At 34.1% G+C, this 12,848-nt stretch overlaps 1 protein-coding gene across 2 annotated transcripts; it reads left to right on the forward strand.

Annotated features, from left to right (window-relative positions):
* Positions 1-4,359: 4,359 nt before the first annotated feature.
* On the forward strand, positions 4,360-12,100 carry LOC145634723 (uncharacterized). Of its 2 annotated transcripts, none has more exons than XM_081686115.1 (8): positions 4,360-4,530; positions 4,644-4,806; positions 5,657-5,767; positions 6,878-7,012; positions 8,695-8,799; positions 9,494-9,663; positions 9,764-9,863; positions 11,546-12,100. In XM_081686115.1, the coding sequence occupies exons 1-8, from the start codon at positions 4,439-4,441 to the stop codon at positions 11,786-11,788; spliced, it is 1,119 nt and encodes a 372-aa protein (XP_081542241.1). In that variant the 5' UTR covers positions 4,360-4,438; the 3' UTR covers positions 11,789-12,100. The 2 variants fall into 2 exon arrangements, with proteins under 2 accessions (XP_081542241.1, XP_081542242.1); XM_081686116.1 differs by having other exon boundaries at positions 11,581-11,742.
* Positions 12,101-12,848: the final 748 nt, after the last annotated feature.

A 12,848-nucleotide genomic window follows, 5' to 3' on the forward strand; every position in this document is an offset into this window, starting at 1 on the left:
GAGTTCGGGTCGGGTTGAGTTTAGGTCGGGTCGAGTTCGGATCGGGTTAATTCGCGTCAGTTCAGTCTTTGGGTCCAATTATCGGGTCAAGTCGGGTGGGGTTAAATTCGAGTCAGATTGAGTTCGGGTAGGTCTATTCGAGTTAGGCCGAGTTTCGTCTATATCGTTGTAGAAATTTGATCAATAATATATTATAATAATCAATAAGTATAAATTATAACAATTGAATATTAACAATACATTCATTAGACAATTCCAACAGTACTATATACACAAGACTGTATTGTTTCATATGTATGATCACTATCACTATCATTGATTAATTGCTCAAAAATTCAAATAAGGTAAAGTGAATAGTGGAAAAAAAATTCTATGTAACACTTAAAAGAAGAAGCTAAGAGTAATAGTATTAATAACAATAACAAAAACTAGTGTTCCTAATAAAATGGAACTCTTTATGAATTACGAGCAATACATTACACGCACATTTCAATAGTATTATACACACAATACTTCATTTCAGTTATTTTCGATAAGTGTTTATTTAGGTAAAGTAATTAAGCCCTAAATCGGTTAGGTGATTTTGAGTATTTGTTCATTTTGGGTCGGGTCATTTCGGTTATAGTTCGGGCCGCTTTGGGTTTCGGTTCCATTTGGGTCAATCAATTTGGAGAAAAATCGGATCGGGTCACTACGGGTATCGGGTTAATTTCGAGTCAGGTCAATTCGGGTACCGGGTAAATTTCAAGTCAAGTCAATTCGGGTATTGGGTCAAGTTCGGGTCAACTCCACTTCGGGTAGGGTACGGGTCGGGTCAACTTTTTGTTCGGGTCAATTTCGAGTTTATGTTTTCGAGTTAATTTCGGGTCCCAGGTCGGGTCATTCGGGTCGGGTCAGGATTGCTAGCTCTACATTGAAACTCCTTGAAGCTCTTATATTTCTCCATTGAAATTCTTCCATTTTTGGTTGAAGTTTTTTAATGTTCCATTAAGGCCTTCTATTATAGTTTGAAAATACAGATTTTTTTGGACAAAAACAAAATCTACCCAAATTATCAGTGGTGGATGCAAAGTTATTTCGCGGGGTCCCTTGACCCCACTTGTATATGAAAAAATAATTTTTTTTTTCCTATAAAGTTGATTATATTTTTTTAATTAAATGACCCCATTAAAAATTATCAAATGTGTTTTGATCCCGTTTAATTTTTTTCCTGGATCCACCACTGCAAATTATGCACTATAAATGACAAATTTGCCCCTTTGAGATACATATCATGGGTATGTTCGGCAAACTAGCTGTAGCTGTTGACTATTAGCTCCTGAGTAGCTTTGAGCTGTCAAGTAGTAGTTGATAGAGGTCAACAGTCAAGGTAGTGGATTCATACTATGAGTGTTTGATAAAAGTAGCGATTGAAACTATAAAAGACAACTATTGTTGTTGTTATTATTATTATTATTATTATTAGTGTGACGTACTATATATCATATGTTTGATAATTTTAAATATTATATAGTATAATGTTTATTACTAATAAGCAATCAATTTAAAACTAAGATTGAAAAAACAAATTCCTCATAATGAAAGGAAAAAAAAAAAAAAAAAGAGGAAAAAAAGGATACGGAGTAGAAAATTTTGATATTATGGTTGATTGAAATAAGTAATACTAAGTCAAAAAGATAAAAGCTTTTAAAAAAGTTATTAGAAAAAAAAAAACTTAAAATTAAGGTTGAACGATACTTTACAATTTCAAATGCTATCTTTGTTTAGATTTCAACAGCAGCTACTCAAAAGTTACCTCTACCTCTAACAACTACTTAAAACACTACTTCACCAAATACTAATATTATTTTAAGGTAATGTTTTATTTAGGTTTAAAAGCTAACAACTACCTTAAAAGCTAATGACGAACAAGCCCCATGTGTTTTTTTTTGAAGCAACATATCATGTATCTTTTTTTTTTTTTTAATATAAAAAATATTTCATTAATTAAAAGTCATACGACATCTACAGTATAGATTCGACGTTAACAAATACATAAGATATTGATTCAAATAAAATTTTCCTTCATAAAAACTACGGTCGTCGAGTATATCTTGCATTGTAGACTCTCGCTTATATCGCTGGAAAATACAGCCTTGCTGGAGAGACAATCTAACGATCCTTTGTAGTCGTGAGGATGTTTTTCTTCTTATTCATTTGTCTGCATTCGAAAACTTGATAACTTTTTCACCAACGAAATAATTTCACGACAATCCATCAGATCTACTACCATGTATCTCGTGTTGAGATACTTTTATTATTTGTTAATAAAAAAACCATAGTCAGAATTAATTTTCCTTCCGTCCCAAATTACTCGCAACAGTTTGACTTTTTGCACTATTCATACATCCCCCTTTAACCGTCTCTTATAACTATTATATGAAAGTCAATGTAATCATGTAATAGGTTGTTGAGTCTATTTTAATGTATAGTTTCTTGATACAATTAAACTTTTTATAACTTATATAAATATATAATAAACAATATTAACGGTCAAACATGTGCATCGACAAACGTGAAGTAAACTGGGATAGATAGAGGGAGCATATGAACAATGAAAAAAAGTATAAATTCTAGAGCGGAGGATCTAATAAATACTCCTTCTATTTTTATTTATTTGCACTAGTTTGACCGATACATTGGTTGAGACGCAACTTCGACCATGAATATCTTTAATTATCGATTAGTTAAAATTGTAACAAAATTATATTATGAAACTAGACATTATGACTAATCTAATGATATATTATGTAATAACATTTATTTATTTTATAGAGGTGAAAAAACTTAAACTATGGTATGTGAATAGTGCAAAAATCAAAGTGATGCATTAAAAAAAAAAAGGAGGGAGTAAGGACCATTTCTTTTCAACTTATTTTCAGGTGAGTTCATTTCAGTTCAACTTCAATAAGTTCAGTTCAATTTAATTCAATCCAGCTCAGTTCATTAAATCAGAATAAGTCCTAAATAAGCTTTTTCTCATACCTTTTTTTTTTTTTTTTTTTTGAGGGGAAACCATAGAAATAACATAAATTAAACAAGTCAAACAACACTTACATAAATCAAGTAAAGACTACAAAGAACAGATCTCACATCAGAAACTTATTTTTCTCCTAATCTACTAAATTATCCAATGAAGAACAGGCTGTAAACCATTGATGACGTCCTTGCGTCTTTCCAAAATACAACAATCTCACAAATTCATGCAGCATCAAAGGAGAACAGATCTCACATGAGAAACATATTTTTCTCCTAATCTACTAACTTCTCCACTGAAAAACAGGTTGTGAACCATTGATGACGTCCTTGCGTCTTTCCAAAATACAACAATCTTATCAATTCGTGCAGCATCAAAGGAGAAATAAGAGTTTTGTTGTGAAGATTTGCTATCTTCGTCTCTCTTGACCAATAGACCCTAAAACAGAAAACCCCCATAGAAGGGAGAAACAAATCTTATAAAGAAAGACTCACAAACTCTCATAAAAGAGACTCACTTATTGACCAATAAACTATGAAAAAACTACATAAACTATAGACTAAAGAGGGGATTTGGGGCTTACCATGAATGTTTTCATTCACGACGGCCGAATACTGTAAACTTAAACAAAGTTAAAGGTCTTTTGTGAAAAAAATTCCACAAAAAAGGGTTTTTTCTATATATTAACCCTGTTTTTTTCATTGTTTTACGTTGTGCCCCAACATATATCACTTTTTACACTGTAACCCCAATATTTTGTTTCCATACGGTAACCTTGCTGTTAACTTGCAGTTAAAAAATTCCGTTAGCGAGGCCCACTCTCAATTATAAGTATTTTTTTATCGATTTGCGCGTTGAAAAATATTCCGTCAAAGGTTCCGAGGGCTATTTTGGTCCTTAGGGATCCAAATTGAGCTCAGATTTGGCAAAAAAATAACGTAAATGTTTCACTTTGCTTATTAAGAAATATCTCGATTTACGTGTTCACATTTTAACACACAAAATGAGGCATTTACATTATTTTTTGCCAAATCTGAGCTCAATTTGGACCCCTAAGTCCCTACGGACCAAAATAGCCCCTGAAACCTTTGACGGAATATTTTTCAACGCGTAAATCGATAAAAAAATACTAATAATGGAGAGTCCGCTAACAGAATTTTTTAACGGCAGGATAACAGAGGTTACCGTAGGGAAACAAAAAATATATTGGAGTTTCAGTGTAGAAAGTAAAATGAAAAAAAAAAGGTTAGTATATAGAAATACCAAAAAAAAGAAAAAAAAAAAAAAAAAAAAAAAAAAAGTAGTACATGATTCTACGGCGAAGTGAAGGTTAGACTGTTGATACGAGCTCGGACCGCAGCCAGCAACGAAGCGTCAAACCAGAACAATTCTCGACGCATCAAAACTACAATCACATCATCAATGGCGCTTCGATCCGTTTTCGACGCTTCTGTGCTACGGACCGAGTTCGAAAACGCCGGAATCAACCCTCAATTCATCCCTTTGATTTGGAAGTAAGTAAACCAATTTCTTCTCTTATTCTGTGATTTTTCTTTTCAATTTTCTCTCTTTTTTCTGTAATTTCAATGGATTTTAATCTTGTTGTTCGCCATTAATGGTGTTGCAGGAATGTTCTGCAGAATCCCAATTGTAAATGGGATGAAATTCCGTCATTGCCTGCTGCTGCTTACCCTCTTCTCAATTCCAAGTTCTTGCCTTTATCTTCAACCCTTCACTCTGTTTCTCATTCTACTGATGCTGTTACCTCTAAACTTCTCATTAAGCTCAAGGTTTTAATTTTTTGCATTTTCCCTTTTCAATCTATTATTTTCTCAATTAAGTTATGACAATTAGTATTTGGTACTCTTGGCCTGGAATTAATAGTCGCGTTGATAGTGTAATTGAACTAGTATTGTGAGGACTATGTTTGAAAAAATGGAGTATTATTTTCAGGGTTTTGTATGATATTTGCTCAGTTTTTGAAACTAGTTGTTGGTGTCCATGATTGTAAACCTTGATCTTCTTCTGCTGCCTTTTCGCCGAGATTGGTTATTTACAATAATTGGGTTTTCGGTTAAAATTGAATGTACACGGGAAATTAAAAAACTAGGAGGTTATATGGTTGAGGAAAATACAGGAATTTTGTTGAGGAAAATTGGGGAAAGTATGTTCCTACAATCAAGCAAATCTTGGTACTTTCTGCATGGTAATTTAGGGGATAACTCTTTAAGTGTTAGCTTTTAACCGGACAATATCTTGAATCATGTACAAAGATGATGTGATATTTTCATTTGTGAAGTAAACATATCTTAGCTAACTCATTTTGGGTTATTAAAACTAAACATGATGGCTATTGAAGGTCGTTTCGGTTTTGATTCTTTCTGGCTTTCCCTTTGCCTTTAGTTAGGTTCTCTTGGATAAGAATAAGATATGTGTTAACTTGACTCTTTGATTCCCAAGGCTATTTCTTACTTCATAACACTGTTAGGAAGTAATAGCCTAGTCAATGAGATAAGTGATGTAATCCATTGCTTCATGATGTGGTTGATACTTAATATTATTAACTTTTTGTAATGTAGTGTAGTAGTTTTCTCACAAGCTGTTCACCCTTGTTGTCCAATTGTATTTATAATTTTTCAGAACGGGGCATTTGTGGAAGCTGTGATAATGAGATATGATAGCCGCCTAGGACAATATGGCGGCAAACAGCGTCCTGGGGGTCTAAGGTCAACTCTTTGTGTGTCATCTCAGGTACTTTGACATTGATTTTTATTTTTGTAATTATATTTTTTCTTTTCTTTTTTGCAGAATAAATTGTGCTTAAATCTATGTTCATTGCATGTTGGGATTATATAATGAAATAATACTTTAGGGCGGATGCTTGATGTATCCATGTTATGACTATTCTTTTGTTAGTTTTTTGACTTGATGCTAGTGTCCTATGAATTGTGTTTTTGAAGTTTTGAGTTGGCTTCCTTTTTATGAAGTATGAACTCACCTTGTTGATAATAATTGCCACTTTAATAGGGTAATCTAAACTAGCAATGTGAGGTGTGACAATCGAAGTATCTTATTAGCTATGTACTTCTAATGTTGTGCCTTAAAGCCCCTAATATTGATTGATACCTACTTCTAATTATATGATACCTGTTGAACTTCAAAACAGATGGTGTAGTATATAGAATAAAATTCACTTTCTGTGGGACTATTTCCAGTTAAAACACTTGATTCAGGATATTCAATGGATATAAATGTCACCCCTCATTTCCTTATCCCAGAGTAAGGGTTTTTTTTTTTATTTTTTATTTAGTTAATCCGAGAAGGTATGAATAGTCAAACTAGTCATAGATGGAATGAATTATAAAAAATAGTCATAGATCTGAGAAGAATGAATAATCAAAACTGGTCATAGAAATTTGACACAATTAAGCTAAAAAATGGTTAAGTTTTAAAAATACTTTACTTTTTTTAGAGTACAATAGTACTTGACATTGCATCTATGGCATCTCATTTTGTTGATTTTTCGTTGTTAGTTGGTGGTCTTTGCACAGACCACATGGAAACTTGAAGAAGGATATCGAATCACTCTAGATTTTATCTGATCCACCCACTTGTAAACCAGTCTAAACAAGTTGGACATCAGGCTATTTATAAATTGTAATAGCATTTAGGCTAAATTTGCTCTCGTCCAGACAGTGATATGTTTACTATCGTGATTTTCTGTCTCCTATGCTTGTGTTATTCTAGGGAGAGTAATGAAATAATAGTTCTTATTAACTTTATTTCTTCTATGTGGAACTGGTCATACTTATTGTTGCAGAATCTAAATGTTTTAGTTATTATATGTGCATTTATGGAAAGGTTGGATGCAAAATGGGATGCACGTTTTGCGCAACTGGGAGCATGGGATTCAAAAGTAATTTAACAACAGGAGAGATTGTGGAGCAATTGGTGCATGCCTCTCGTATATCAAATATACGTAATATTGTTTTTATGGTAATTTTTTTTTTTCTTTTCAGTTGCTACATGATATCTTAGCTGTGGAAAAAGTATCAATTTTCTGTTTGGATTGTTTTTGCATGTGCTAGCCAATCAGATTGTGCAATTCTCTGCAGAGAGCTAGTTATATTATATCGTAGTATTTTTGTTCCATCTAGATGTTAGGGCAGTTATCTGGCATTTTGTTTGGCTTGGAGTAAAATTTAATCACAATAACCCTATGGCAGTCATCATCAAGTCTGGAGAAAGTCTTTAAGAATCATATACTGCTGCCCCCCTTTGAGATAATGGTTGGATTTAGCGGAAGCTGTATTGTAAAAGGATCTGGTTAGATTGTATATTAAACAAAGGGCTGGGAGGTAACGTCTTAGAAAGGGCTGGTGGAGTTGCTGAGCTGAAGTCTGTGTGTGTGTGTGTTCACGCGCATGAATAAAAGTTTGAAAATCAGGTTTCTTGTTGAATAGTTTTTGTTCTAGGATCTTCCTTGACAAATTGCACTTGGTTTTTTTTTTTATTTATTTTTTATTTTTTTTTTTACTTTGTATTGGTTATAGTTTTCTTCCTTAAGCTGAACAACTGTGAGTACAACTTGTTTGTTTAGATTTACTTGATCAACTTTGATTGACATTCACAAAGTTCATGAGCCTAATTTATTATTTTAACTACGACACTTGGTCAATATCTAGGTATATGTTGGCAAGTAACATATGTAAAGTCAATTATAGAGTTAAGTAATGTAGAGATGGAAAATAAATGTATATTCTGATAAATAGGTTAGGTTAGATCGTTTGGTTGGATAATTTGGAATAGGTTGGAATGAAGTTGGAACCTATTCCATATACGTTTTTTGTTTGGTTGAGCTTTTTAACTATGGAATCTCATACCCAAGGGGTTCTAACTCTACCCCAGACATATGGAATCCCATACCCACCTCTCCTCCTAAGATTCACTATCCATTCTATTAATGGAGTATATAATCCATCCCAACAATAAAACCAAACAACTTTAGACTAGTATGAGTTTCGGAATCCATACCTCTTTAGTATGTGATTCCATACCAATCCATTCCAATAACCAAACACCCACAAAGTTCCCATAAATTGTGATTATTTTGTCATTGTCATTGGAAGGTTCTTTTGGCAAGGGTCACATGGGAAGTTAGTTCTAGAGCGGGAAGTACTTGCTGAGAGGGAAGAGATTCCGATAATTAGTAATAAATTGGGTTTTGAATCGGCAAAGCATTTATAAAGTTTTATTATTCTTTTTATAAGAGAGTACTACTCTTGAAAATACAGGCGTTACACTTATGCCCTCTGGGGATTATGAATATTCAATTTTCATTTTCATCTTCACTCCTTTTTCGGCTTCACTTCTCCTCTCACTGTTCTTTTATATTTTACTATACTGCATCCTCTATCCTTGTAGCTTCAAAAAGTTTGAATAACAACGATGTGTTCTTTTTGCCTGAGAAATTTGATATATTATGCTTAATGACACTACTTAAAATGGGATCAACTTGTGACTTATCTAGATTTTTTTTTTGTTGGTAATAATCTTTTCCCCTTTCATTACTATTGAAACTGTTAGATTATATGTAACTTGTACTTTATCCTTTTTGCATATAGGAATCTTAACCTTTTATAAAAGCTTGTCCATTTGATTATATCTTTGGTTTACAGGGGATGGGGGAGCCATTGAATAATTACTCTGCATTGGTGGAAGCAATTCGTGCCATGACGAGCGCTCCATTTCACTTGTCACCAAGGAAAATCACTGTGTCAACGGTATTAAAGCTAGAACCTTATTTTTGTGTTTCTTGAAATCTTGAATGCAATTGTATTAAATCATTCCAAAGATGTATTATTATCTTTGCCGTGGTATATATAAACATTACTGAGTACTCTATACAAATTAGCCGCAATGCATGGTTTTAGGTTATTTACCCTATATCTCTATTTAAAATGTCAAGACGGTCAAAAACAGATCTCATTATACTGTTTTGTGACTTGCATATATTAAGATGCCATGTTTCCATCTGATTTGAATTGTTCCTAGGAATACTTGAAAATTTAAGGTGTTGATTGGTTACTGCTAACAAACCTCCTAATTTTAGCAAAGTACCCTCTGGCAATTATTCTCACTGTATTTCAAATGTTGTGAAAAAATTCTCTCCGTTCCTATTTATCATAAATTCATGATTATGGGGGTTTGGGACAATTTGCCAATATGACCAGTAATATTTTGGACAGTATGACAATTATTTTAGATAGAGGAACTGTTTGTGTATGTGACTTGTTATTTTATAATGAATTAAAATAATTTAACTATTTTAGCTTATGTATTGACTCTTTTTCTAGAAGGTAAAACGACGTAGGCAATATTATGTAACACTAGTAATCTTGTAAGGAATAAAAATGCGTAGGCTTGATGTCACGACATTTTGACTGAATGATCTTATTTGGACCGAATACTCCTTAGGTGGGAATTGTGCACGCAATTAATAAGCTACACAACGATCTTCCTAATCTGAATCTCGCAGTATCACTTCATGCACCAGTTCAGGATATACGTTGCCAAATTATGCCTGCAGCTCGGGCATTTCCATTGGAGAAACTTATGGCTGCGCTTCATTTATACCAAAAAAATAGGTAAAAGATGTTGCACACTTGCATGTATTTTTGTATAAACCTTGCAAAAAAACTAATGCCTTGAATGACCCTCTCTTCTTTTCTCTGCTTCTGTATCTAGTCAGCAGAAAATATTTATCGAGTACATAATGCTTGATGGAGTGAATGACAATGAGCTGCAAGCACACCAGCTTGGAAAATTGCTAGAGACATTGGAAGTGGTTAGTGTATTCTTATTATTTATTTGTAGCGTTTCTTGCCCTTTTAATGATTTTAATAAATAAAGTGAACAAGAGGCATACCCAGCTCTTTATTTTTTAGCAGTCTGCAAATTTACAAGTATTGAGCTATAGATAGTTGCATATGTGGGCAATGAATTGAAAAAATGTCCTCGAAAAAGCTATGTTTTCAGATGTATAGTTATATCATGGTTCCAAGTGTAGTACACAAATTTAAGAACAAGTTGTCAACGCCAAGAGTCGCCTTACTTTTTTTGAACAACTAGCAGGCACTAATGGTAACGTGGAAGTTAATTTAAACTAATGTTATTGCCATATTTGGCTTTTCTTTTTCTAAGCTTGAGATAATCGCAAGACACTCTTTGTTTATATCTAATACTAAAGATGACTGAGCCGGGCTTCCTGTTGAGCCCATATGCTTTGGGGCTAGGTAGGCCCAGACCACAATCTACGTGCTGTGCCGTGATGTGCCAAAATTTTACAAGGTCGTCCCGTGCATGGCTCAAGCCCTCGTGCCACCATGCTGATCGGGGCTGGGCTTGCGTCCTGAGCCAAATTTCACAAATTTTAGCGTAGTTTGTCATGCTGGATTGGGCTGTGTCATGCCTTGTCATGCTTCTTCCGAATAGTGGCCCTCGGCACAACATAAACAATGCCAACTCATATATCTTCCACCTATATAACCTGCACTAGCTATTTTTGCATTCTAATTGGCGTTTCGTCAGTAATTTTTAGAATTAGTAGTTGTGTTGTTTTAGATTTCTATTTCTATGCTTGTTTATCATAGCTGTCACTGCTACTGATAAATCCCAAGTCCTTGTATTGGCCTTGGTTCTCTTATAAAAGCTTTAGTATTTCTTGCATTCATCTTCAAACTGTGGTGCTAAAGTTATTCATTTATAGGGGTTACTAGTGCTTCTGTTAGTAGTTGTTGGTATTTTTTTTATGTTAATTATTATGACATAGTCAGACCAATCTTTATTCTCCCCTGTTGTACATCCAATAGCACCTTGCTCTGACCTGACACTGGCACTGGCCTCACAGAAAATAGAAGGAATAATATAGAAGGAATTTGTTGGTTTGGGTATAGATTCATTTTTATGCTTTTTATTCTGATTTTGTTTCATTTTTGAGATTATTTCTTGTTGTGCTCTTTTGAACTCATGGTTTTGTAGAGTATGGGGGCAGTATGTAAGAGGCTTCATATTGTGAGAACTCATGGTCCTTCAATTATACAGTTAGAGAAGGATCTGAGCCCTATTAGATGTCCAGTTCTTATGGGGAAGTTGCTATATCTCTAGTCTCTTAAGTTAAAAGGGACTTGCATGTGGAGGAAATTTGGAGATTCTGTGTCCGTGTGTATTTATAATTTATATATTCCAACCTCAAAAAAAACAGAGGGTAATTATGTGATGAACCTAGCTTTTGCCAATTGGTTTGGGATGGAACTTCACTTTGGCGTGTGAGATATGTGACTTTCATTTCTCTGGGATGTATCATTTATCACATTGCTGTACTATTTGCTTTGTAAACTTCCTGTATAAAGTGAATCTGTTCTGTTAAGCAAGTGTGGCTTTGGTTTATGGTTTGTGTTTTATGATTGAAAGCTTACTAGTCTTACTTCCCCTAACATTTGCATGTGGGTGTTGATAAAATTTATACAGGTTGTAAATCTGATACCTTTCAACCCTGTTGGCAGTACAAGTCAATTCAAAACGAGTAGTGAAACTAAAGTAAAAAATTTTCAGAGAATTCTCAGGGAGACATATAACATCCGGACAACAGTTCGTAAGGAAATGGGCCAAGATATAAATGGTGCATGTGGTCAGCTGGTGGTAACTGAACAAGATAGGCTATTGGCAGAAAGAAAAGGTCTTATAACTGACATTGAAGATCTTCATCTTTGATGATGTAAGTAAAGCTTTCAAATTTTGTATAATGTGTTCTATTTCATTAAATAGACTTATAGAGTATACCTTCTTAGCTTCTCATTTTATTTCATGACAAGATATTGTTTGGATTCAAGTGGTCTTATCAAAAGAAATGCAAAAGAAAAGAAATGCTGGAAGTGTTAGGTATAAGTCGTATAACTGCTGTTTTAGTGTCTAAATGTCTCCTAAATACTTAGCGAAGGGACATCTTCTGTAAACCGACAGGCTCTCATATACGCAAATATTACGCTGAGATTTAAGGGGCCTCTTTTTATTTGCCCAGTTTCATAGTGTAGTGTTGAGCTTGCATGTACAATTTCTTAGAGTAGCAAAGAGTGGAGATTGAGAATTGAAACAGTATTGACTTCTGTGACTTTCTGTGTAATCATGGATAACCAAGATATTCCTAAATGATTCTATATGAAGTCCTCTACTAGTAATCTATAAATTCGAAAACCTGGAACACCTTTCTAAGGACACGTGAGGCTGTTGTTTTGGACTTTAAAGTGAAAAGGAAAAGGGTGACCTGTTTCTTTTTCCTTGTATTTCCCTTGCTCAAAGGAAATTGATTCAATCAGACCTACGAACTTGAAAGATTGTTCAGAGGTTCTCCATTTGCTTCTCTTCAGTGAAAATTTGATTTTTCCATGAGGAGCAGAGGCCTCGCCCCCTGTTAGGGAACTTGATTCTGTCTCAGATTTCCAGTATTGGGAAGGGGCCTAGAACTCTAGAAGTGGCTACTACTAAACCACACTACACTTGGGCTTTGGGTGAAGCCATAGGTTGTTTAGGCAGCTGACAACAATAAAAAGAAGTGTGTCATGACATGCGAGATGAAAAGTGTGTCAATTATTCAAAAATAAAGGGAGGACTCCGTAAACAGCAAGTGCACATAAAGCAGTAGTGTGTGGCTGTGCATCTTGGGATAGACAATAAATAGATTTTTCGAGTTTTACTTTTCTTTTGATGCATCCTTTGGCTGCATTGTCACTGTATACAGAATCCCTTTTTGACACTTCGATTGAAAATGTCCGTT

This window comes from Chenopodium album, chromosome 6 (assembly GCF_948465745.1).
Source record: "Chenopodium album chromosome 6, dcCheAlbu1.1, whole genome shotgun sequence".
Taxonomy (NCBI): Eukaryota; Viridiplantae; Streptophyta; class Magnoliopsida; order Caryophyllales; family Amaranthaceae; genus Chenopodium; species Chenopodium album.

Excerpts from the sequence above, each read along its gene's own strand:
- LOC145634723 (XM_081686115.1), top strand. The coding sequence starts at position 4,439 with ATGGCGCTTCGATCCGTTTTCGACGCTTCTGTGCTACGGACCGAGTTC. Across the intron at positions 5,768-6,877 it reads CTCTTTGTGTGTCATCTCAG|GTTGGATGCAAAATGGGATG; the intron begins GTACTTTGACAT and ends ATTTATGGAAAG. Across the intron at positions 8,800-9,493 it reads GGAAAATCACTGTGTCAACG|GTGGGAATTGTGCACGCAAT; the intron begins GTATTAAAGCTA and ends AATACTCCTTAG.